Below are 23,068 nucleotides of genomic sequence, written 5' to 3' on the forward strand. Positions count from 1 at the left end.
AGTCACCTTTGCCTTGTCCACAGCTGGCTGTAGCTACTTGTCCCTTTTAATGGCTTTGCCTTATGGGAAAGCTCAGTGACATGATGGCATCGCCTTACTATATAGTTGCTGTGGGTTGCATATGTCCCCCCAAAGATGTTGAGGTCCTACCCCCAGGACCTGTGGATGTAACTTGTTTTGGAGAGGGGTCTGTGCAGACGACCAAGTTAAGATGAGGCCATGGGGGTGTATCCTTATACAGAGGGGACATTTGGACATAGATATGCAAAGAGGGAAGATACAGGAAGAAGACAGCCATCTACAAGCCGGGGAGGGAGGCCGGGAACAGATTCTCCCTCACGGCCTCAGAAGGACCCAATAGGTCAACACCCTGACCTTGGACTTCCAGCCTCCAGGCTGTGAGAAAACAAATTTCCAGTGTGTAAGCCACTCAGTCTGTGGCACTTTGTTACAGCAGCCGCAGGAAACTAAGACAGTACCCATCCTAAAGGAACTTGGACAGAAATGCTTGGAGCTCATATTGTAAAGAATTCGAGAACTGGCAGCCCTGCCGAGGGAAAGTGCTACTGTGCTGTTGATACTCTCAGCATTTCTGAGGGGCTCGTGGACACGGGAGCAGGCTTATGTGCCCTTTGCCGGCAGTCATCAGGGATCTGTGTCCCTTTCCTCCTGCTGTTCCGGAAGATGTGCTGTTTGAGAAAAGGTGACATCAACAAAGTCAGCCACCATTGGGTTTCTTCTAGCCATGTCTACTGGTGCACGAAGGCGGGTCCCCCAGGAAAACTGCAGGAGTTCTGTGAGGATCAGAGAGATGCTAACCCCCACAGGAGACGGAAACGTGCAGTGGCCTAAGCAACAGCAAGCAGAGCCCTCTCCACTGTCCTCAGCCACAGACAACGTGACAGTCACTTCACACCTGTCTGTGGTCTGAAGAAGAGCCTTCAAACCTCAGGGCTGCAAAGCATATTTCAAAGTCAAAAGTCAAAGGAAATGAGGATATAAGGTTATTCATAATCTCAGAATGAATGCTGCACACAGGGAAAGACAAGAGCCTGATTAAATACCACAGTGGCAACGATTCAGTACTGCTCCCCCAGGGTTGCTACAAAATAATATAAAATTAAAATAGCATCTTCACACCTACATACGCATTAAGTCACCTGGAGGAGAAGCACGCCAGCATCATGACCAGGAAGGTCTGAGGTAACGGCCAGTAGTCGGTACGGCCTCAGGAAGGACTTACGTTGCCATCCAACTACATCTGTCCTCCACGCAAGGGCTGCCTGCTGCCCAGACCTCATTTCCTACCTTTCTGGGGCCGTGTCCACAGGGCCCAGCGCCTCCTCCCAGAAGTTGGAACCCGAGCCGCCCAAGGCCCAGGCTTCCGATGACAGAGCAATGCTCCTTGTAGCAACGAGGACCAAGAACCCAGGCAGAAGCTTAGGACACCCAGCACCTACGATTTTGCACGTGGTTCCGGGAGACTCCATGCAGATGCGAAGTTTGCAGTGCAGGTAGACAATGGAGTTGTTGATGAAGGAAAAGATTTTCAGCTTAAACTGGGCCTTGTTGGAGTCCCCATTCTCGATCACGTTGGTGTGTGTGTTGGGGATGGGGCAGCTGGGGGGAGAGGAAAGGTGACTCATCAGTTACAAACTGGCCCTCCTGTCCTTGTTCCCAGATGAGTTTCCTTGCAATACATCTGATTGCACAGAATGCCCTGACCAGCCTCCATGGAAGGCAAGGACGGCTAGCTCTCCAGTCCCCAAGAGGAGAGTCTCCTGTGGGCTTTACCTAAGACCCAGGTCCATACCTGTGCTAGTTTGAAAATTCAGAGAACCCAAAGCAGGCCACCAGCAAGGGAGTGGCAGTGCCCAGCGCCTACCAAGCCCCTACCTGTTGTTAATGAAGCCGAACATGACCGGGTCCCTGGCATTGCTGGACGGGGTGGCCCAGCACTCAGTCAGGACCACCTTGAGGTTGCTTTTCTGTTTGTAGAGCCCCACTTGGATCCTGACGTCATCGCTGGCAGACACGCTGTAATTTCGAGGTATAGGAGAGTCTCCAATAAATAAGTGCATTTCCGTAACGAAACTTCCAGCGCCATGGAGGTCCTCAATGATGGTATAAACCCTGCAAGATGAAGCAGTTGGCAGGAGGTTTCATCCTAGGGCCCCACGTGGTCCCATGCCTCCCCAAAAAGCAACTCCAAACAAGTGTGGAAGTAAAGGGAGACCACCCAAACGAGTGAGCAGAGGCTGGTTACCCCGGCTGGCGGTAGCAGGGGGCTCAGTCCCATCACCTGTGTGGACAGGGACGCAAAGGCAAGCAGAGAGGGGCAGCTGTAAAGCAGAAAAGGGAGCGTCACCATGGGGAAGCTGTGGGGTGCTCGCCAGCAGCAGGGTGGCCTGTGCGATTGGTTAGGGGAGTGTATCTGGCTTTCTCTGGTTGGTCGTGAGTTGGAAGTGGGGACAAAAATTATTCAAGTCCTGGCCACTGTCCATTTGTATCTTCAGTCTCTCAGAAGGGTCCTCGGGTGATGAGAAGCCTACAGAAACCCCAAAGGAAGTCGCTAGAGGTGGGGCGGGCCGTCTCCACTCACCCCCACTCTGGGGTGTATCCCGATGACGTCAGGAGGTCGTTCTGGAAGGCGCAGTGGATGGGACTCAGGATCTTCATGTGGTGGATGATACCCTCCGGGGACAGATCGTTCCTCAGCGTCGTCCTCACCACGGTGTTTGTCATGTTCTGAACACAAACAGGGCGTGAGCCAGCTCCCGTGCCGAGCAGGACCCCAGCACGGCTGTGGGCCCAGCTCTGGGGGCAGGGGTGGTCTTTTAAAAAGCTTTCCCCCCAAATATAAAAACCCAAATGATTTTTTTCCTAACATAAACTGTCAAAGAGAGCATGAAGTCATGACACCGGTTGTCACCCATTTCCTGTGCCATGTTCTTCACTGGAAGGGAACCAGAGACAAACTAGATGAGGGGACACCCCAAAAATAATAGGTCAGACGCCTCCCCAAATTACCCCCAAGTATATTTCTGAAAATGAGATTGCGAGGCCCTCACCCAGGGAATCAGGAGTTAAAATAAATTGATTAAAGTCTGTAACTAAGCAATTTTTACTCCTTCGAAATTCTCTGGTCTGGGGAAATGACAACGAAACAAGAATCCAGAAGACAACTGAAGAGCAGAACATGGTCCTGACGAGGATTGGGGTATGTGACAGCGACAAGGCCCATGGGCGTGAGGCTCCAGGGAAATCAGCCTTTGATGTTCATGAACTTAGGCCGATAAACAAAGGTGCAGAGCAAGTTGGTTTGGACCCAGAAGAGAAATATCCCAAGGTCAGCTGGGAGTAAGGACGCATTTCCGGGATGTGGACGGTCGGCAGAAACAAGAGAAGACTCCAGATGACAGGACCACTACGAGAAGATGGGCTTTCCGAAGAGACCATGGACATTTCTCCAGACGCAAAAACAGAGACGAACAAAGACCGTGAGATGGGCCGTTTCACAATTTGCTCCAGTGGAGACGGTGGAAGGGGAAGGGGAACATTTCTGTGAAAATCGCTGTCATTTCACTGAAGCTCAATGAAGTCCTTGTTTTGGCAAAAGGCCTGAAGTTCTAACCAGGGGTTGGGAGCACTTTGCTGGCTGATGGCTTGGAGTCTGACTGTCATGGCAGTGGGCTGTCCAGGGAGAACGCCCCTTTGCTGACACCTCCCCCATTGTCACCGGAGGGGGTTACCTGTGGTGGTGAGGCCCAGTGGCCTGACAGTTAGCAGTGGGCACTGCACTGCCATTCGCTTGCCGGCCTCCGGTTTCCAACTAGACTGGGGAAATCTTGTGTGAGGTCTTGGGAAGCCAGAGCCATCGAACAAGGAGGGAGCGAGGGGCGGGGTTGAAAGTGATGACGATGAAGGATGAAGAAACGTCGATGGGAGTTGGTGGAAACACACAGCCAAGCGCAGTGGAAGCTGCCGGACTCTTCGGAGGGCGAGAGATCAAGGCAGATTGTGGACTGTAAGATGAAGCATCTCAGCCCACTAGGGTTGCCAGGCCAGTGTTTGCTGAGACTAGAAATCCCGAGACTAACAATACTAAGGGGACACATGAATTGGACAGACAAGGAATCCGGTGGGCTTGAGAAGGAAACGTGAGTACGTAAGGCGACGCTCAGAGGACTGAGACGGGCCGTGGCTGCTTTCCACGATTCTGAAGTGAGAGGACGTGTGGAGCTGTCTTCTCCTCTGCAGCTCCTGTGTCTACTCCTTACTTGCTGTTTTATAGGAAATGATAGGGTCCATTTTCCTTGTGTGTCTGGTAAATAGACCTGGGCAAACATCGGTAACTCTGATTATTTCAAAAATGCTTTTGCTATGGGATATGACTGGTCCCTCTAGGTTCTCATGTAAACAGTGACACTTGAATTATTGAAAACCATGCTAACGTTTAGAATTCATTTTCCTTTGTAGAGACAAGTGATGCCTTAGGTTCTGGGAGCAAACTTGTGCGGGTTCTTAACTGATTTGTGCTGCATGGAAGCCTTTAAACGCTTTTGAATTGAGACCTAATCTTCTGTGTTTGCGTCTTACAGCAAAGGGCTTGCATTTGTCCTGTTTTGGATTGATTATGTGCAGGACATTTACGGGCCCTGTGCTTTTCAGCTAAGGAGCCAACGCGCGGTCGGCTCGGCACATCGGTTTTATGTCAGGAAGCCTCATCTTCGCTGGGCTGGAGGACAGACACCAAGTCTGGAGCGTGTGTCCCCACAATGGCATTCATTTTTGTGTCTTGGGTCATTCTGAAAAGCGTCTCAGAAAACCTGGAGAATCCCCTTCGAGCTTCACAAGAACTTTCTGTGCATCTATGAAGACGAGCCACAGTCCAGTGAGCCTCTGGGGCGCAGACGAAGTCGCATTTCTTTCCAGGCTTACTCTGCACAGTCTGTAATTGTAACCGATCTTACAGGTGTGACCATAAATTTAACTTAACTGTTTTTTTTTTAAACATGGAGGTCAATAAAATTTAAACTGCTTAACAAACAAATGAAAAAAGGGAGGCATAACCTGCTCATTGTACGTAATTGTGTTTGTACAAATAAGTCTTCAGGAAAATCCTAGTTTTTGACAAATGTCAAAAAGCATCAATGACTCATGTGAATCCAGGGCTGGCATGGCTCATAAGAGACGAATTTCCCTCTGCTCTGAATGGCCCTGAACCCAACTGAGTGTACTTGCTAAACCAGGTGTTTGTCTAGCTCAGAAAAACAAAGGAATCGAGCGGACAGCTGACGACGGCAGCCTGGACTCTGGGCTCTTCGCCCAGCACAGGCGGGAGACATGCTGACTCAACCTTGGGAACAGCCTGCAGGAACCCCCAGGGCAGGAGCAGCATCTTACTTTTGACCAGTCACAGCCTTGCCCTTGCCAACCTCCACCAGCTCACCTCCTCGTGTGCGCGCACACGCACACGTGCACACACACACACACACACACACACACACACACTGCTGCACACATGCACACATGGACCCTGCCCCCTTTCTCTCCTGGTGGCTCTCCACCTGCCCGTGCATCAGAATCACGGGGAGGGTATTTTGAACCCTGACTCTGAGTGAGGCCTACCTCAGGCCCTTTGCACCAGAAGCCCTGCAGGACGGGGTTCTCAGGCCCCTCCTGGTTCCAGGCCGTAGCCCGGTCCCCGGCGTAGCCCAGTCCCCAGTGAGGCCCTATCCTGACTCCTTCACTGGGTCCCTCGCTTAGCGTCAGCAACCTCAGGGTGCAGAATCTGCCCTGGTCCCCTGAGTCAGATGCGGACCTGCCCATATTGAGGTCTGGCCAGCTCAGATGCCCGCTGCACCCAGGACTTACGCTTTGCACGAGGGTTCCACACTCGCTCCATCCGGCCACCAGGAACACGTGTGTGCTGTTGCTGTCACTCACGTTGCAGGACGGGTGTCCCAGGTACAGGGAGGACTCAGGGATGGACTCCTGCTGCAGGAAGCGCCTCTCCACGGCGATGGCTACCTTCTCAATCTCACACAGCACCCTGACCGCACTGGTCAGGTTCAGCTTCGGGAGCAGCCCCTGGGGGGCTGGGCTGGCACCTTGCACGGAGGTGGCCCTAGTTTCTGCTGCAGTGGGGGGCTGCTCTGGGCCGGGGGCCTGGCTTGTGTTGCCAAAAGTGTCGCCTGCAAGGCATGAGGAGACAAAAGCAAAGTATGGGTCCATGTGTAGACACAGTCGTGGGAGCCTGGCCAGGCACAGAGGGGCACGGGGTGACTAGAGGACGGGGAGCCAGTCTGCGCCCCACAGCAGCACACACCTGGGGCCTGCACCTGCCAGCCACAGCCACACACACCATGAGGGGAAGGGGCTGCTGTCTATGGTTCTGAAGTGAAAAGCACCGAGGGGGACGTGTGGAGCTGTCTTTCTCCTCCCGCAGCTCCTGTCTGTTCCTTACTTGCTGTTTTGTACGAAATTATACGGTGCATTTCCTTGACCTCATTTGGAAAAGCAGCACTTTGCAAATAAATGTCCTTAACAGAACAGATTGTCTACAGTAAAGGGACAATGAGGATCTTCTGTTACCGTCACAGGGTCTTCCAGAATATTCTACAGGGAAGTCAGAGGTTCCTCCAACACAGCTGCAAGTGAAAGACCCCAGGGTGTTGTGACAGGTCGTCCCTGGCTCACAGTCATCCTCCTGCCTCTCACACTCGTCGTAATCTGCGACATTTAGAAAACAAACAGTCACAGTGAGGTTCAAGGTTGTGGTGAGCAGGGGTCTGCGATGGCTGTTTCCAGACAGCCTTGTGGGGAAAGTGCATCTCAGGAAACAAAGTTGAAAATTATCAAATGACAATGAAGATGGCCAGTTCTGGAGAGTTCAGGCGACAGGGCGGCACCCCGATTTTCTGCCAGGGGTGGGGGTGTGAGCAGGTGTCAGGAGGCTGCAGGGACTATTTGGGAGGAGGGTTCCTGACCCGGAGCTGGGAGGGGCGCTGGGCAGAGCAGCTTCTGCTGGGTTCCCCGGAGCAGGTCCGACCCCTAGCCCCTGGTCTCAGCAGTGGGACCCTGACAGCAAGACCGTCCTGGGTGGAAGGCCCCCAGCCCACCTGCCTTTCACCTCTATGTACAGTTACTTTGCTTTTACCAGTAATGCAGGTTTGCTGAAGAAAGTGGGTAGAAACCGGAGCAACTCAGCAAAGAACACAAAACCCACCCTGAGATCACCTCCCAAATGTAACAGTGTTGTCATGGAGATATGTCTCGTCCTGGTCCTTTAAAATACAGACTAGGACGCAGCTACGACCTCGTTCTGTACACAAGATCAGTCCTCCATTCTTCCCTTCCCTCATGTCAGGATATGTGGTTTCACAAAACTCGTTTTCAATACTTGCAGAACAGTCTGTGGGGCAGATACACCACAATTTCCTAGATACCGTCCCTATTTGGGGAATCTGGGTTATTTCCAATCTTTTCCTTTTAAAGAAACACTGTGTATAAACTATGGTCCCAACTGCGACCGTTTCCTTAGGAAGGAGTCCTAGAAGTGACATCCCAAAATCAAAGCGGAGGGACATTTTTAAAGCTCTTGCTGAGTATCGTCAAATTGATGTCCAGGTAGTGAGAGCAAACTCTATTCCCACCAGCTCGGTGGGCGATCGCCCGCGTCACTACACACTTCCATCTGTGTTGTCATTTAGAAAATGGCTCTTGGCACTGGGCCAAAAGAGTCACTCATTTTAGTGGGAATGCCTTTGATTATTATACCTTTGTTAGTTGTTTGTGTTTCTGCTTTCGTGTATTGTCTGTTCGGGTCTTTACAGCATGTATCTACCGGTTCTTAGTATTTTCTTATCAGTGCAAATGCTCTCCCTATATGTAGGGTGTAATTCTTCATCAAATTATTGAAATTCATTTGTTGCTTGCTTTATAATGGTGCCTGTATTTTGTTTGATATAAAAGATTGACATTTTTATGGAGTCAAATATTTCATCCTTTTCTTCTGTGGGCTTGTTTTCCTTCCGCTTTTAAACTTGGAAAACCCTTCTCATTTCAAAAATCAGAAAAATATTCATCTACGTTGCCTTTGATTTTTTTGATTTTTTTTTATATATGTAACTGTAAGTCTTTTATCATTTTTTTTCAAGTAGGATATGTGCTCTGGGCTGAATTGTGAGCCCTCAAAATTAACCTTTTGAAGCCCTGACCCCCACTGTGACAGTGTTTGGAGATGGGGGATGTAGGAGGTAATTAAGCTTAGCTGAGGTCAAGGTGGGCCCTGTTCCAATGGGACTGATGTCCTTATGAGAACAGACAGCAGGGAGCTCCCCTGTCTGCAGACACAGCGAGAAGGTGGCCGCCTACATGTCAGGAAGCAAGCCCTCACCAAAAACCAAACCGGCCAGCACCTTGATCTTGGGCTTCCAATCTGCAGAACTATGAGAAATAAATGTGTGTTGTTTAAGCCACCCAGCCTGTGTATTTAGTTCTGACAGCTCGAGCTAAGATGACATGAGAAAATAATCGAAGTTCCGTTTCTTCGTACTTCCTTTTCAATTATTTCCACTAGGGTCTCCTTGGGAGCTCCTTGGGAGGAAGTCTGGCTGCAGAGAGGGACGTATCTGCCCTCTGCCCTTTGAAACAGGTAGCAGAGGGGGTGGGGGCAGGACCTGCGACCAGGGAGCGGCATGCTCGGGATCTTGGCAGGTCACCCTTGAACCGCTAAGGATTATGGTTTACTAAACAGCCTAGTGGCCACAAGAGAGATGAGGGTCCTCTCTGTTTCTGTTTCACATTTTCATCTAACCCAGGGGCAGGAAGGGGAGGCTCCTGCAGTGACCTCTTTCAGAAGCAGAGGCTGGGCTCTCACTGCCTCTCATTCCAGACCCGGGGGTTCTCCCCCGGAGCCCAGCCCCCACGTACCCCATATGAAGGTGTCTCCCCCAACCACCTCCAGCAGAGAGGCGTTCTGAAAGGCGGCGAAGAATGCGGCAGACACGTCCTGGACATCCAAGTCTGAGACGATCAGCAAATCGAACTCGACCACGACGCTGCCGCTGGTGACGCGGGTCACTTCCAGCTGCACCCCGCCCGCGTCCAGGTGCTGACGCATGGTGGCTGGCAAGGACTCCCGCACCTTTTGGGAAGCAGAGCAGAGGAGAAGAACTGCCTGCTCAGAGGAACAGGTACATGTCCTAAGGGGGCAGTTCCTGAAACTCCAGCCAACAGCAGGGCTGGCCTTGGCAAAAAGGTCAATGCCAAGGTCAGTTCTGGGCCCGTTCCTGCCTGCTGGGTCCCCAGTGCCTGTGGGGTCTGATAGGGAGAAGAGCCCTATTCCCCCTAACCAGCCGGTCAGTGCGGGGTTAGAGGGAAAGCCCTATCCAGGGGCTTAGCCCTTGATTGGAGGCTGACAATGGCATTTAGGATCTGCCACCCTCCTTTGAGAGCCCTGGTGGGGGGAGGAGGGTGGCAGGAAGGAGTGGTCATGGGGAGGGACACCGTTCCCCCACTTTGGCTTTTCTAGAACAATCCTTTTGCACCTGATACTACAGAGCACTTCACTTTCCATTCTTGCTCCTCACCTTTCTGAAAACTGCCTCCCCAGGGACACCCCTAAGGGGACACACTGTCCCTGCCTCTAAAAGCCTTGCTTTTTTATTCTATCACTGTGCAGGAACCCTACATCACACACTGTATCATTCCCATGACAGCCACATGCCCAGGAAAACACGGGATCTTGTAATGAGCTTTAAGTAGTCCAAACAGTGCAAATCTTCTGTGGAAAAGTGCCCCTCCCGGCTTTGCCCTCACTGAGGAAACCTCCTCACTGTAGGGGGTCCTCAGGGAACAGACAGGTGGATTCACTTCCCAGCCTTCGGACAGTCAACCTGAGTTAGTCAGTTGTCACCCATCGGAGGCTGCAGCAGCCCCGAGAGACCAGCAGCTGCCTGCAGCCACACGGCTGACAGCACCACCATTTGAATAGTCAGCTTTTATCTGTCTGTCTGTCTGTCCATCCGTCCATCCATCCATTATCTGTCTTCTGTCTGTCTCCGCCTCCCTCTCTCTGTGTCTCTGTTGCTTTTCTGGGACTTCCTAAGAGGAATCTGCACAGTCTGGGATTAATGTCATCTTTAGGTGCTTTTCAAACCAATCTCAAAGCAAACTTCCAGGTCCCTTGTTAGGAAGTTACAAAGAGCAAGGCTCCAAATTAACCCACAAGCTCCCAAAACTCATCTTAAAGCCCTACATATGTGATAAGTTGTGCAATCATTTGCTCTCCTGAAATTCTAGACAAACAAACAAGCAACAACAAAAAACTGTCCCCAAAAATAAACAAAAGGAAAATGGTTTAAAGAGGAAAGACTAATCAAGAAATGTGGGGTGGAAACAGAGCTCCCTCATGTGATCTCTAGAGCTATGTGGGCTGATTTCAGTGTGTGCTTAATGCTGTGTTGTAACCATCACTTCACCCAGACAAGATGGATACACAAATGAATCAAACCATCAGCATCTCTGGAAGCTACACACTGGGCCAGGAGCTAGGGGTCCCAGGATAAATAATGCAGAACCCCAGATCCCGAGGACCCTCAGTGGGACAGTTCCTGCAGGGTGCACGACTTGCTCTATCACTAAGTGATGCTGATAGGGTTGGATGGAGTCTACAGCGGGGCCACCTGCGTTGCTAAGGCGCCAGCGTGTCACCACATTTCACCACTAGGTGGCGCTGCCAAACGCTCCCTGTTCTGGGTCTGAAACCCCCAGAACAAGGAAAAGCTAAAATAAATTCATGAAATTTCCACTGTGCAAACAAGATCACAGAGATCATGACAAGTGCATTCTCTGTTCGTTCAAAGGGTCATCTAACCTCCACCGAAAAGAATATTGAGATTGTTACTGTGACTAAGTCGTAACAACATGCAGTCCCAAGAATGCTAATAAGATGGCGGAGGAAGCGCAAGGAAGGACAGGAAAAGGAAATGTTTAAGGTGGGAGATTATAGCAGCACCATTCCACAAAAAGTGGAAAGAACCCAAACGTCCATCACCTGATGAGTGCAGGAACAAAATGTGGGCCATCCAAACGATGGAATATGCAGCCATGAAAAAGGAATGACGTCCTGACACCTGCTACAGCAGGGTTGGACCCTGAAGACACTGGCTCAGTGCAATAAGCCAGATGCTAAAGCTCACATATTGTATGATTCCATCTCTAGGACTGTCCATCGGGAAAGAAGACACGTTAGTGGTTTCCAGGGGCTGGGGGTGGGGGGCTGGAGGGTGACGGCTAATGGGTAGGGGATTTTTTTAGGGGTGATGAAATGTTCTGGAATGAGATGGTTGTGACAGGTGCACAATTTTGTGAATACAATCTAAACCACTGAATTGTGCCCTTTAAAATGATAAGTTTTGTGGTATATAAACTAGATCTCAAAAATTTTTTTTAAGTTTTCTTTTTAAGGCAGGGGAGGGGCTTTCTGCTTCAAGGGTCCCACTTCGGCAAAGGAGTTTCACTGAACAGGAAACAGTGTGAGGCAAGGCTGCAGCAGAGGAAAAGGTGTGTGCGCCACCCACTCATGTGTGTGTTTAATGGCACATCCAGAGACACACAGGCAGCAGCCTGAGCTGGAAGTCCCAGGAGGACGAGGATGCACCCCTCTGGCTGTAAGTCCTGTTTGGCTACAGCCAGGAATCTACTCTCCCCGCCCCCCACCCCACACACACGTCCCAGAAGGAAAGGACTGATTTCACCGACTCACCATCCTAAAGAACAGCTGTAGGAAACTCTGGGACTCCTTGCTGCTGACGTTGCAGAAGGATTCTGAATACCTGACGTTTGCTATTCTGACTTTTCCACTGAGCTTCTGTGCCACTGCAGGAGGAAGAACACACATGTTTGGAATAGTAATATATTTGGTAACAGACAATCACGTCTGTCTTTTTTTTTCTTACCCCATGAACTTACTATAATTTATTTCAGTGTTTGTCACACTAAGACATAAAAGAAAAGACTTTCACACATGTAAGTACTATCTAAAAGATATCTATACTCTTAGATCTGGTTTCTTCCTAAGCAATTTCAGTTTTCATGAACAAATTCCAGTGTTAAATAGAATTTTCTTTTCTCAGAATTTTGTTCTGTTTTGTTTTTCCATATGCTATCACCTTCTCGAGAAATCTTGGGTTTCTGCTCTCTATATTGTAAATGTCTTTTTAAGGTTTTTTTGGTGTGTTTTTGTAATAATTTAGATACCTGCAAAGCATTCTGTTGACTGATACTCTGATGTTTATGGAGGGCATACGGAAGGAGAGGAGTTTCTCCTGTAATACATTTTAACCTAATTTAAATATTTGACTTCTTATAAGTAGAAATGATTAACTAACAAAATTAAATCCATGTTGATTCAGAAGGTAATCAGCCAACTAGGAATTATAAAAACTACTAATAGTTGAACTAGGGCTAGAAGAAATACATATAAGACAATTAGTCACTCCTCATTTATATAGTATGTATATTACACAAGTGACAATTCTGCCATGTGAATGTACAATTATCAATCCTTTGGTCATAATTATCAATACTGCCCTTTTAATTTTTTTCTTCTTCTTCTCCCTCCCCACTCTCCGCTTTGGCCACCATCAGCTTGTTCTCTGTATCTGTGGGTCTGTTTTGTTTTGTTTATTCATTTATTTTGCTTTTTCAGGTTCTGCGTATATGTGAAATCACACGGTATTTGTCTTTGTCTGAATTAATTCACTTAGCATGTCACTATCTTAATAACAGTATTTTCATGTTTGCCCAGAAGCACATCCAACGGAGGTTGACTTGCACTGTACAAGGAAGGGATGGCACCCGACACTCACAGACACAGCCCACCAGACTTGAGGCTCTGGGACAAAGCCTGGGCACTGAGGGAGAACCTTCCGGAGGCCAAGGAGCCAGCTGCAGCTCAGCCCCTGCAGCTCTCTGCTCCCTACCTGTGCCATTACCTGTGCATAGGGTGTCCACGTCATTTACCAGCAAGCGGGGAAAACTTTGAGAGTGAAAGGGGGCATTATTAGTTCATGTGCCAGGGCCACAGGCAAACCGGGATATAGGGTGGCCTTGTCACGCCTCTGCTCAGTGCCCACGGCCCACGACCGAGCGCCTAGAGTTCACAGACAGCTCTTCCTCATCCCCATGGCCCCGCTGATCTGCTTTTGTACTGCTCTGCTCCCCCTGAGTCTTTTCCTCTGCACAGGGCTTCAGGAGTGTGGGGGACAAGAGCCGGTCCAGGAATACCGCCCGGCTGCATCCCGGCTCCCGCTGCGGCAGCCATCTCAGTTCTCACTCACCAGGCGTCTGGGAGACCCCTGCTACGGGCCAGGTATTCTGGGCAGTGAATGAGAAGGACAAAGCTCTACCTTCGGGAGCTGAGAGTCCCTCACCCATTGCCCCGTGTAAGACAAACCACAAGCCATCCCACTACGCATTCCCAGATAAGCCCCCAGCCCCCGTCCTCAGGACCACTGCGCCTGAGGACCACCCATGCAAACTCATGACAACTGGAGCGTGTGGCCTGATCTAAAAGCCATGGGGAGCAGGACAGGTGCACAGGGGGCGCAGATGTGGGCCCCTTGCAGGCATGACCAGCTCCTCCCTGCAGTGGGTGAGACCTTCGGAGGCCAGATTGAGGCTGAAAGTCTGGCACCAGCCATCAGACTCCAGGCCGCCCAGCCTGGCTATCCATCTGACCGTGACCTCCCCCTAATCCAGCTCCCATGAACCTGCACGACAGCGCGTCGAGCACCTTTTCTCTTATCTTCCAGCCCACGGCTAAGTAGTACTGTAAAGTACACAAACAAACATGCTGAACTTTTCTGACTGCACCCCTATAGGTCATCTTGGGCATCTCCCAAGGGGTGTGTACCCCACCTCAGAGACCACCGCTATCATCTCCTGGACAGCTGCCCGAGATGTGAGGGCGACCCTGCAACATCAGCTCTGTCCTTGGCTGTTCAGGTAAGTTAACATTGGAGGAAATATCTGGGTGACAAATGCCAGTGAGGAGGGAAGAGGAATTTTCTCTGGATATATGACAACCATCAGCCACCGCAGCACCTCATCAGAGTTTACGTGTGATGTGTTTGATGCTATTCCCTTCTACTCTGCAGCCCAGGCTGGGGGGAGGGAGCGTTCACAGATCAGCGGTCTGTCCCACTGCCTGTTGGCTTCCCTGAAAACTAAATCCAGGCCCAGTGAGCGAGAGGGTGGTCAGAGGGAACAGACAGTGCTGCACAGACCTGCGCCGCACGCAGCGTCCTGCCGCAAACCCACAGGACGTGGCTGAGCAGCAGAGTCCGGCGCTCTTTGCCCACCGTCGCCCAACACCTGTCCCTGAACTGTGCCCCCTCCTGTCTGGCTGCCCCAGGCCAGCTGAGAGTGAAGTGAGCCAGACGTCTCTACGCTGGGGAGAAAATGGAAACCCTGTAGCCCACAATTAACCCAGCTCTTTTCAACCTTAACCCACCAAAACTCTTCCCCCTTCCTTTAAGAACAAATGGCGAGAAACGTTTCGGAAAGCCCTTACCTGTCCTCACTTTCAGGTGTGCCCTGGCACTTTCTCTCCCACATGCTTTGGACACTATCTCAATGTAGTGCAAGACGCCAGGCTCCAGGCCCCACAGCGTCAGACTTGCGTTCCGGGTCTCCAGGTGCACACTGGGGCTCCGTGTGGACATCAGGGTGAGCTGGAACGTGGGGTGCAGGGCGAGATCTGCTACCCATGCCAAGTGAAAGCCAGTGCTGGTCACGTTGGAGACGGTGACCCTTCCAATGGGGGTGGGAACTGGGAAGGAGATATAAATGCTGAGATTAAAATGAACCAAATGTTCCAAGGAGAGAGGAAGGAGAAGCCTCTCCCAGTGTTACACTCATATGCACAAAGGCGCAGACATGAGCGGTCCTCAGGGGGTGCAGCACCCCTGGACAGCACCCCTACCCCTTCAGCTTTGGTTTTGGGTCTGCCTCTGAGATCCCCAGACTTCCCTAAACAAAAGCCGTCCCCACTAAGCCCCGGGCAGAGCTTCCGAGGAGTGTGGTGGCCACTGCTGGCTTCAGAGCCCTTCTTACAGGGGGACCCGGGGCACTCGGCAGTACTGGCTCCCGCGGGCTTCACAGTTTAGTCTTGGAACCTGCACAGCTCAGCAGAGGAAATGCATTTAATAGTTACTTCCATCTGGATGCAGTCCAGGGCCAGCCAGCTCAGTGAGCTCGCAGATGCCAGCGTGGCCTCCCCTGTGGGAGCCGGCACGGCCAGCCCTTCTGCTGCACACAGCTGTCAGCTGTCTCCTGAGCTGTCCCCAGGACCTTGGCAATGGCTAAGCCCTCTACGAGTACTGTGTGATGTGGACCATTGGGGGTCAGCACTGCTGGGGAAGTGCAGAAATGTTGGGCGCCCAATACTGCTGGGGGCTGTGCCCATGCTCAGTGTGACACAGGGGCCCCATGGTCTCCCCCAGATGCCCGACTTCCTGCCCCAGCTGTTGGCAAATAGGAGGCTTAGGAAGGGGAAGGGCTGTAGAGAAAACAGAGACCAAGTTCTTATCCCAAATAGACCAGAAGCCGGCCCCCAGGAACAGGGCTGCTCGGCACCCTGTCTGCCCAGACTTAAAGTGAGAAATCCACCTGAGTGGTTCTAAAAGGTCTTTGACTCGACCACTACAGGGGCCTTTGCCACTGGAACTCACACTGACCACGTGGTCCCTGGGACACACTGTTCCAGGCACTCACCACAGGCCAGGGTCTTCAGAGATGCAGGGATGGGGGCCGAGGGTGCAGGGTCTGCGTTCTGTGGCTGTGTGGGGTCCAGAGCTGCAGGCGGTGTGTCCCGCGTCGGGAGGCTGGCGTGCCACATGGCCTGGCCCGTTGGACCCTCAGCAGGGGTGGGCAAGGCAGGCGGCTCTGTAGTGGAGTTTCTCAGCAACTGTCCAGGGGCATCGAGCGGGCCCTCCGTGGCCCCGGGAAGGGAGCTGCGGGTTGGCCTGGGAGCCCTGGTGGCCATCCACTGGCCCGTCCCCAGGCTGGAGGCCTCGCTGGGCACTTCCTCCTCCACGCCTTGCCCTGTGCTGTTCCTGTCCTGCCCGACCACGCCACTGCCCCCAATCCTGGGCGGGGGCCCTGGGGTCTGGGCCTGGCCTGCTGCAGGGGTGCCCCACGGGCGCCCAGGGCTGGGTGACAAGGTGGGGGTCTCCAGGCCAAGAGCTGTTGCTTCTGTGCTGAGAGCTGGGGCCATCACCCCTGTCGTGAGGGACAGTGCACCTCCCACGGGGCTCACCTCATCACCTGCCAGGACAAGTCACTCTCAGATGGGGTGTCTGGTCCAGAAACATCTGAACAAAGCCTACCAGATGCCACCCATGTGCAAGAGCCCCCCCAGGTGGACCCCCAGGTGGGATACAGACTGTCTTGGTTGGTGATTATGAATGTTTAGTGGGGCCCATGTTTGCAGTCACCCAACTGACTCTTGCGGAGGCCGTGGAGGGGCCACTTCATTTAATAAATGAGGACGCTGAGACCCCGAGAGTGGGGGTCTCCCTGGGGGGTCTGCAGAACTAGGACACGAATGCAGGGCTTGGCTTTTGTTGGCCAACCCATCCAGCCTTTGGGGAAATGGGGTTGTTCTTGGTGCTGGCCACTGTTATCAGTCTGCGGACCTCACCTGACAAGACGACTGAGAGAAGAGAAGCTGTGTGGATGTGAGGAAGGAGAACAACGTGGGAGAGGAGCAGCGTTCTGCTCCCCAGGGGATGAGTCTGTGCTGTTCTGGCTAGAAGCCCTGAGCTGGGACGGCGAAAGGTGGCTGAGTGCCTCCACTGCCCACCCTGTGCCCAGGGCAGACGTGGCTAATCGATCACAGCATTTTGTGTCTGTACGTGGCCTCCCGCTTCTCACCTCAGCCTGCCAGGTAGTCCAACCAATCAATCAAAACTGGCCCTAAAAAACTTAGGGCAGAGATGTGACAGGACTGGGGCCCAGAGGCCCCCATCAGGGCCTTCTCCACACCCGCCTGGGCTCCCACACTCTCTCAGGCTCCAGGCCACCTGAGGAGGGACCCCCTCCTCTGGCTGCATCATGACTTTTGTGAATCACTTCATCCATAAAAAAATTAAAACTTATATTTTAAAACTGCATTGGTATAAAGACTGGATTCATTATTGATATTCACTGTTATATTTCTTTGCTTTTAAAACCATTTTCGTGGGTTCCTAACAGGACGGTGGGCCCTTGGCACTGTGCCCTTCATGCCTGATGGAGAAATTGGCCCTGCCCTTCCCCCAGGTCCCCAGAGGGGGCAGGGCCCAGAGCTGGGGGGACGGAGTGGGGGCAGGGAGACTCACCAGCACAGGCCCGGCCTGCTCGGGAGGGGTTGGCATCCCTGGCCGTCAGGCACTGGCAGGTGTAGGAACCCTCCAGGTTGATGCACTGGGCGGCCGGGGAGCAGTCGTGTTCTAGGCTGTCTGCACACTCGTCCCAATCTGTTGACAGGAGACAGGACAGGAGCCGGTGACAAAAAGGCCAGAGGCTGCTCAGAAAATGAGTGGTAGCCGAGCAGAGCTTTTCCTGACTGTCTTTGCAGCAACTGGCCCAAAGGACAAGGCCGGGAATCGGTGATGTGCCCGTGGCATCCAGCATGCCCGGGAGGAGGCCCTGTGTAGGACCTTCCCCAGGAACCTGAACTTGAACCAAAGTCACAGGCTGAGCGCCTGCCTGCGCGACCCTCACCACTGGCTGGCTGATTTGGGGGCGAAGATTAGGGAATGTTGTGTCCTTCTGGGGGTATTAGCGCACACCGGTGTGAGTATATTTCTCCCTCGTTTGTCCTTCGTTCCCAGACCCAAATCTCTCTGATGTGCCGACACCCTCTAATATTTAGTGTTTCAAGAAAGAAAGAGGAAAATGCCTGAGCCAAGAAGGGTCCCATTAAGTATCACATGACCTTCCTCGACACAGATAGGAATGACCCATGAGCACCTCCTCCGGGAAAGACTCAGAGTCCCAAACCCCCACATCATCAGGAAGCCTTGACCCTTCTGATTTGCACAAGGTAGAGTGTTCAGTAAGCCCTGTCCCTGTAAATCCCCGCCATGGCCCCCAGACTTGCTCACCCACCCTCACCGTACCCAGCCCCGCCTTTTCTAATCACGGGGCAGCCAGGACTCACATGAGGCCAAATTGTGAAACAAAATTCATCTGGAAAACCAGTCCCTTCTCTTTCTCCCACCCTCTCCTTCCCCATCTCCTAGACCCCCTGAGATTTCCACCCCCTACACCTGTACCTGCTTTCAGAAAAATGTGGTTTCATGCATTTTGACATATGACCGATCAATAAAGTGCTGCGTGCAATAAGCACGATAAACCTGAAGGAATAACTATCTCAAATTGTCTTTCAAGCTGGGAGGGGCCTTTGAGTCAGTGCCTGTGCCAACCCCTTGTGCTCCCCAGGGGAGCAGATGGCTCCAAACAGAGTCCCCTCTGCTAGCAGGGCAGACTGGGGCCCGAGAAGGGGCTTGGATCCCCCAGTGCGGGGGGCTGCGAGGCCTTCTGCTCGACGCTCCCTAGAGCTGCTGGCGGGGTGCCCGATCCATGGCCAGTGTGCCAGAGGAGCCGAGTGTGGCTAGGATTCCAGTCGAGACAAGTGACGGGTTCAGTTTTGTGCAGAGAAAGCTGCAGCCAAGTACCCAGAGGCCCATTGTGCTGTTCGCAGTTTTGCTTCCTGATCTTCACCGAAGCAGCTCCCCCAAGACCAGCAGACTCACTCATCAGCTGATGTAAAACACATATACACACGTGCACATACATACACATGCATGCACAAACACACGCACATGCATGCACATGTACACATATACACACATGCGCACACACATGCACACACAACACGCCTGGTCTCCTTCACAGGCAGGGCCCTGCTGGCCTGGCCTCCAGTCCTTTCTGGATCCCTGCCCAACCTCCAGTGGACAGGCAGCTCAAAGGTGCTGGGGGGCTCAGGCTGGGGACAGAGCTCAGGCTGGGGACAGAGCTGCAGCAGGGCCCTGAGGAGAGCAAGGTCCCAGTCGAGACTTGGGCTCACACCGCTAAGAACCTGGTATCTATTTTTAGTGGCAGTGACTCACCTAGCCTGCACTCCCCCAGCACACAGCTCGCCAGCAAGCCTGAGTAAGGCGGGGACAGCTCTATTTGACCTTGTGTTCAAGACTGAGGTCAGGCAGTTCTCCAGTTCAGACAGAGGAAGCAGGTCTGCAAGCAGTTAGAGCTGCCATGGGGCCTCTGCACCTCCTGGACTGGCCGCGGGCCCCATGTAGGAAGCTGCGCGCTGCTCCTTCGGGCCCTGAAGCTGGGACAAGGGTGTAGCCCACTTCCTGGAGGATAGGGACAGCCACCGCAGAGCTTCCACTCCTGCTACAGGGGCCCCCTGCCCCCAGGAATGGGTTGGGGAAACCCCAGAACAGGCTGCCCCGTCTCAGAAGGGGCAGGCTCCTCAGGGGGCCCCATACTGTCTTTGGGGCCCAGGTACCCTTCGGAGGTGACATCTGGGCCAGAGCCCTCCTGTCACCTGGGGGCTGGTGTCAGATTCACACTAGAGGGGAAAGGCGGGCACAGACGGTCTGCACTAAGGGCACCAGGCACAGCAGCTGGACAAAAGGCAGCACCATTGAATGTAAAGAAAGAAAACCCACCTAGCAGGCCAGGGGGATGGAGACAGTCGCAGGGCCAGGCTCCCTCTCTCATGTCCCTTCACCCACTGCCTGCACAGAGGACAGGCGGCTGCGATCCTGCCAGGAGCATGCAGGTGACTGGAAGCTTTGGGGACATGGTTAGGCCCCTCCTGACGCACCCAGGAGAAGGTGGCACTGTGACCACAGAGATGCCAGCAGACCCAGGGGACCCCTCACGCAGAACAATGGTGTCACTAGCACCTCCTCTGGCTGCCATCTGCACAGATCACTGAAGCACAGAGGGCCATGTGGAGGCCTGGTGGAAGCCCCGTTGGTCATTGTCACTTAAGAGCAAATGAATCAAACCGGCAAGCTTGTGGTTGAGAGCCCGCGCTCCAGCCAACTGAGCCATCCAGGAGCTCAGTGGCAGCTCAGCTCAAGGTGCCATGTTCAATCTTAGTTGCAGGGGGCACTGTGCACCATCGCTTGTGGGACTCGAGGAGTTGAACTGGCAAAACTGTTCCCCAATAAAGTCCTGTTCCCTTCCCCCAATTAAAAAAAAAAAAAAAAGAGCAAATGAGCAGGATGGTCCTTCCTGAAAGCAAACCTTAAGGAAGGCGGGAGGCAGGGCCAGAAGAGCCAAGGGTGTGGGAGATGGGAGGGAGCAGGGAGAGGTGCCCCTTGGGAGGGGCGGACCGGTGGGGCCCCAGGAGATGCTGGAGGACCTTCCTGGCCCAAGGACTCACCCCAGATGTGAAAATTGATCCTAGAAGAGTTAACCTGAAATGTGGGCGGGGCCGTCAGCAGCATGCCAAGCCCTGCACTACTTCCCACACCCACATTCTCCCTCCATTTACTCACAGCCTTAAGAAGTGAGATGTGCCATGATGTTCCCATTTCCCAGATGAGCACACTGAGGCCCAGGAGGTGGGGTCACTGGTGCAGGGTCCCACTGATACAAGCCAGACGAGAAGGCTTCTCGCTACAAAAACTCTAAGTTTTCTTTCTTTGGTGTTTTAACTCCCATTAGTTTCTTAATCATAAATAATATTGCTTTTTAACCTGAATCATAGAAATCTCCTACCCCTGCTTTAGATAATGACCCTAAAACTTGTGATTCATACTTCTTGATTGTAGTCATTGAAGCCTAGTGTTCTCTCCTACGCATTCCGGGCCTAACTCCTGGACAATTGACAACACCTGAATGACGGGTTGAATGGATTAATTAAAATCTACTTTTCCTCATTCAGGGGCCTTGGGGATACAGAGGATACCCCCGCAAGACTGCCAGTCGCAACCAAAGAACCCAGCGTGCTCTTCCATGCGGGTCTCAAGACCCCTTCCTCCCAGCTGAGATCAGACAGGCGAGAGTTCCATGAATCCCCCAATAGGCAGGGACAGCTCTACATCCCCGTCCAGCAGGAAGCAGATACAGAAGGAAGGACCTTCTATCCCTCAACTTCCCATAGAGATTTATAGGGAGCACACCTCCCAAGGGGAAAAAAGGCAGGCAGTTAGAGACAGGCACCGGGTCTGCATTCCTACACCACCCACAGAATGCGACCTCCCAAAAGACCTCCCGTCTCCACCCAAAACTTGCCCTTCTCATTGTAATTATCTACCCCTATGAGGAACAAATCGGAAACGAAATACCCAACTAGATTAAACCGGCCACTCACACCTGCACAGTAAAGGCCACGACGATCTTCATTTCACCTGGGCCTCGTTATACCATCATTATAATATCATACATATGCCGGAAGTTCATTAATATCATAACAGACTGAATTCTGGGAACATGCTCAGTCCGAAAAGATGAGATAATAGCCTCTTGTCAATCACAGGTGTCAATCAAGTGGTCCCACTCCTGGAAAGGAACAGCCCATTCGAAAGAAAAAAGATAAAAACTCCAAGTCCTCGCCAGTCCGGGCCCTTTGAACCTTCTGAGCCTTGCTTTTGCTCAGGGGCCCGCTCCAAACTCTTTGGAGTGTGCTTTTTCTTTTTTAAATGGGCCCTTGAGCCATTCTCTGCTGCTCGGGTCCGCTCCTATCCCTTTGGAGTGTGCTATCTCTTCTAATAAGCTACTCTTTCACCACTTTATTTCTGTGTCTCATTCAATTCTTTGCTCAAGATGCCAAGAACCTGGACACCAGGCCGAGAAGAGCCCACTGTCCAGTAACCACCTGAATGGCAGAGCTGGGACTGAAGCCTTCCCATGTCATGCCTCTTCCTTTGGGGCAAAGTGACAGGCTCTGCCAACCACCCCTGAGGGTGTGGCTCATAGGACTAGGGCCTCCCAACGTGGGCATATCCTCCTGGAGGAAGACCCAGGACACAGGTCCACCCAGTGACCCCAGGAAGACAGGCCTCAGGGAGAAGATGAGGTCATGACGTGACCTCCTCACTGATGGGACACGTTGCCTCACGGGTGGGGAGCACTCCCAGATGATGCAGGAATGCTCGGACGAAGCCAACATTATTTCAGCGTGAGCCACAGAGGAGAGGAGCTCTTGTGTGTTGATTTTCTGCAGAATGGCAACGAACGTGCTTCTGGGTGGGCTGGTGGGGCTGACGGCTCTCTTGGGAGCAGAAAACGCCTTCCCCACACGTGGGCTCAGGCCTGTGTGGGGGCTGTGTCCTGGGCACAGTCCTGTGGGCTCTGGTGTCAGAAGCCAGCTGAAACTGGGTCAGAAGACCGTACAGGCAGGGCACGTCCCCTGCCAGTAAGCAGCCTAAGCCTCCTGGTCCTGGGCCAAGAGCAATTGCCCACACCAGGGGCCTTTCCTCAGCTGCTGCTCGGCTGCCTGTCAGCCCGGAACGTCCAGCAAACAGCCACGTGTGTCAGGGACGCTCGCTGCAGGGTGGAGCCTGCTCTTCCCTTCTAAGGGGCTTCTGGAACTTGGTGGGGATACTTAAAAGAGGTTTGTTGAGAACCCCAGACTGTGAGCAATACAGGTATCTGTTCTTCCTCTGAGTTTTCTGAGGCTGCATAAGAAATCACCACAAGCTTTGAAGCTGGCTTAAAACAACAGAGTTCATCTGTCCCAGTGCTGGAGTCCGGAGTCCAAAGTCCAAACTCCGGGTGTCGCGGGGCTGGGCGCCCTCTGAGGGCCACAGGGGAGGGTCTGTCCCTCCTCTTCCAGCTTCTGGGGGCTCAGGTGTTGCTTGGTTTGTGGCCACATCACTCCTTCTTCACGTGTCCTCCTCCCTGTCTTCTTTTCTGTCACTTCTAAGGACACTTGTCATTGGATTGGGGGCCCACCCAGATCCAGGATGATCTCAGATCCTACCTTAATTTCATCTGCAAAGAGTCTTCTTCCAAATAAGGTCCCATTCTGAAGTTCTGGTTGGACATA

At 52.6% G+C, this 23,068-nt stretch overlaps 1 protein-coding gene across 2 annotated transcripts in view; it reads right to left on the reverse strand.

The window, feature by feature from the left end:
* UMODL1 (uromodulin like 1) overlaps window positions 1-23,068 on the reverse strand; it is a 56,820-nt gene that overhangs the window by 6,573 nt on the left and 27,179 nt on the right. For both annotated transcript variants that reach the window (XM_019745653.2, XM_074324964.1), the window contains 10 exons: window positions 17,394-17,531; window positions 15,787-16,338; window positions 14,585-14,842; window positions 11,774-11,886; window positions 8,938-9,151; window positions 6,598-6,735; window positions 5,878-6,197; window positions 2,603-2,748; window positions 1,897-2,133; window positions 1,461-1,620 (listed from right to left, as the gene is read on the reverse strand). In XM_019745653.2, coding sequence (XP_019601212.2) covers window positions 1,461-1,620; window positions 1,897-2,133; window positions 2,603-2,748; window positions 5,878-6,197; window positions 6,598-6,735; window positions 8,938-9,151; window positions 11,774-11,886; window positions 14,585-14,842; window positions 15,787-16,338; window positions 17,394-17,531 — 2,276 coding nt within the window. The remainder of the gene's footprint in view (window positions 1-1,460; window positions 1,621-1,896; window positions 2,134-2,602; window positions 2,749-5,877; window positions 6,198-6,597; window positions 6,736-8,937; window positions 9,152-11,773; window positions 11,887-14,584; window positions 14,843-15,786; window positions 16,339-17,393; window positions 17,532-23,068) is intronic.

This window comes from Rhinolophus sinicus, linkage group LG01 (genome assembly GCF_036562045.2).
Source record: "Rhinolophus sinicus isolate RSC01 linkage group LG01, ASM3656204v1, whole genome shotgun sequence".
In the NCBI taxonomy this organism is placed as follows: Eukaryota; Metazoa; Chordata; class Mammalia; order Chiroptera; family Rhinolophidae; genus Rhinolophus; species Rhinolophus sinicus.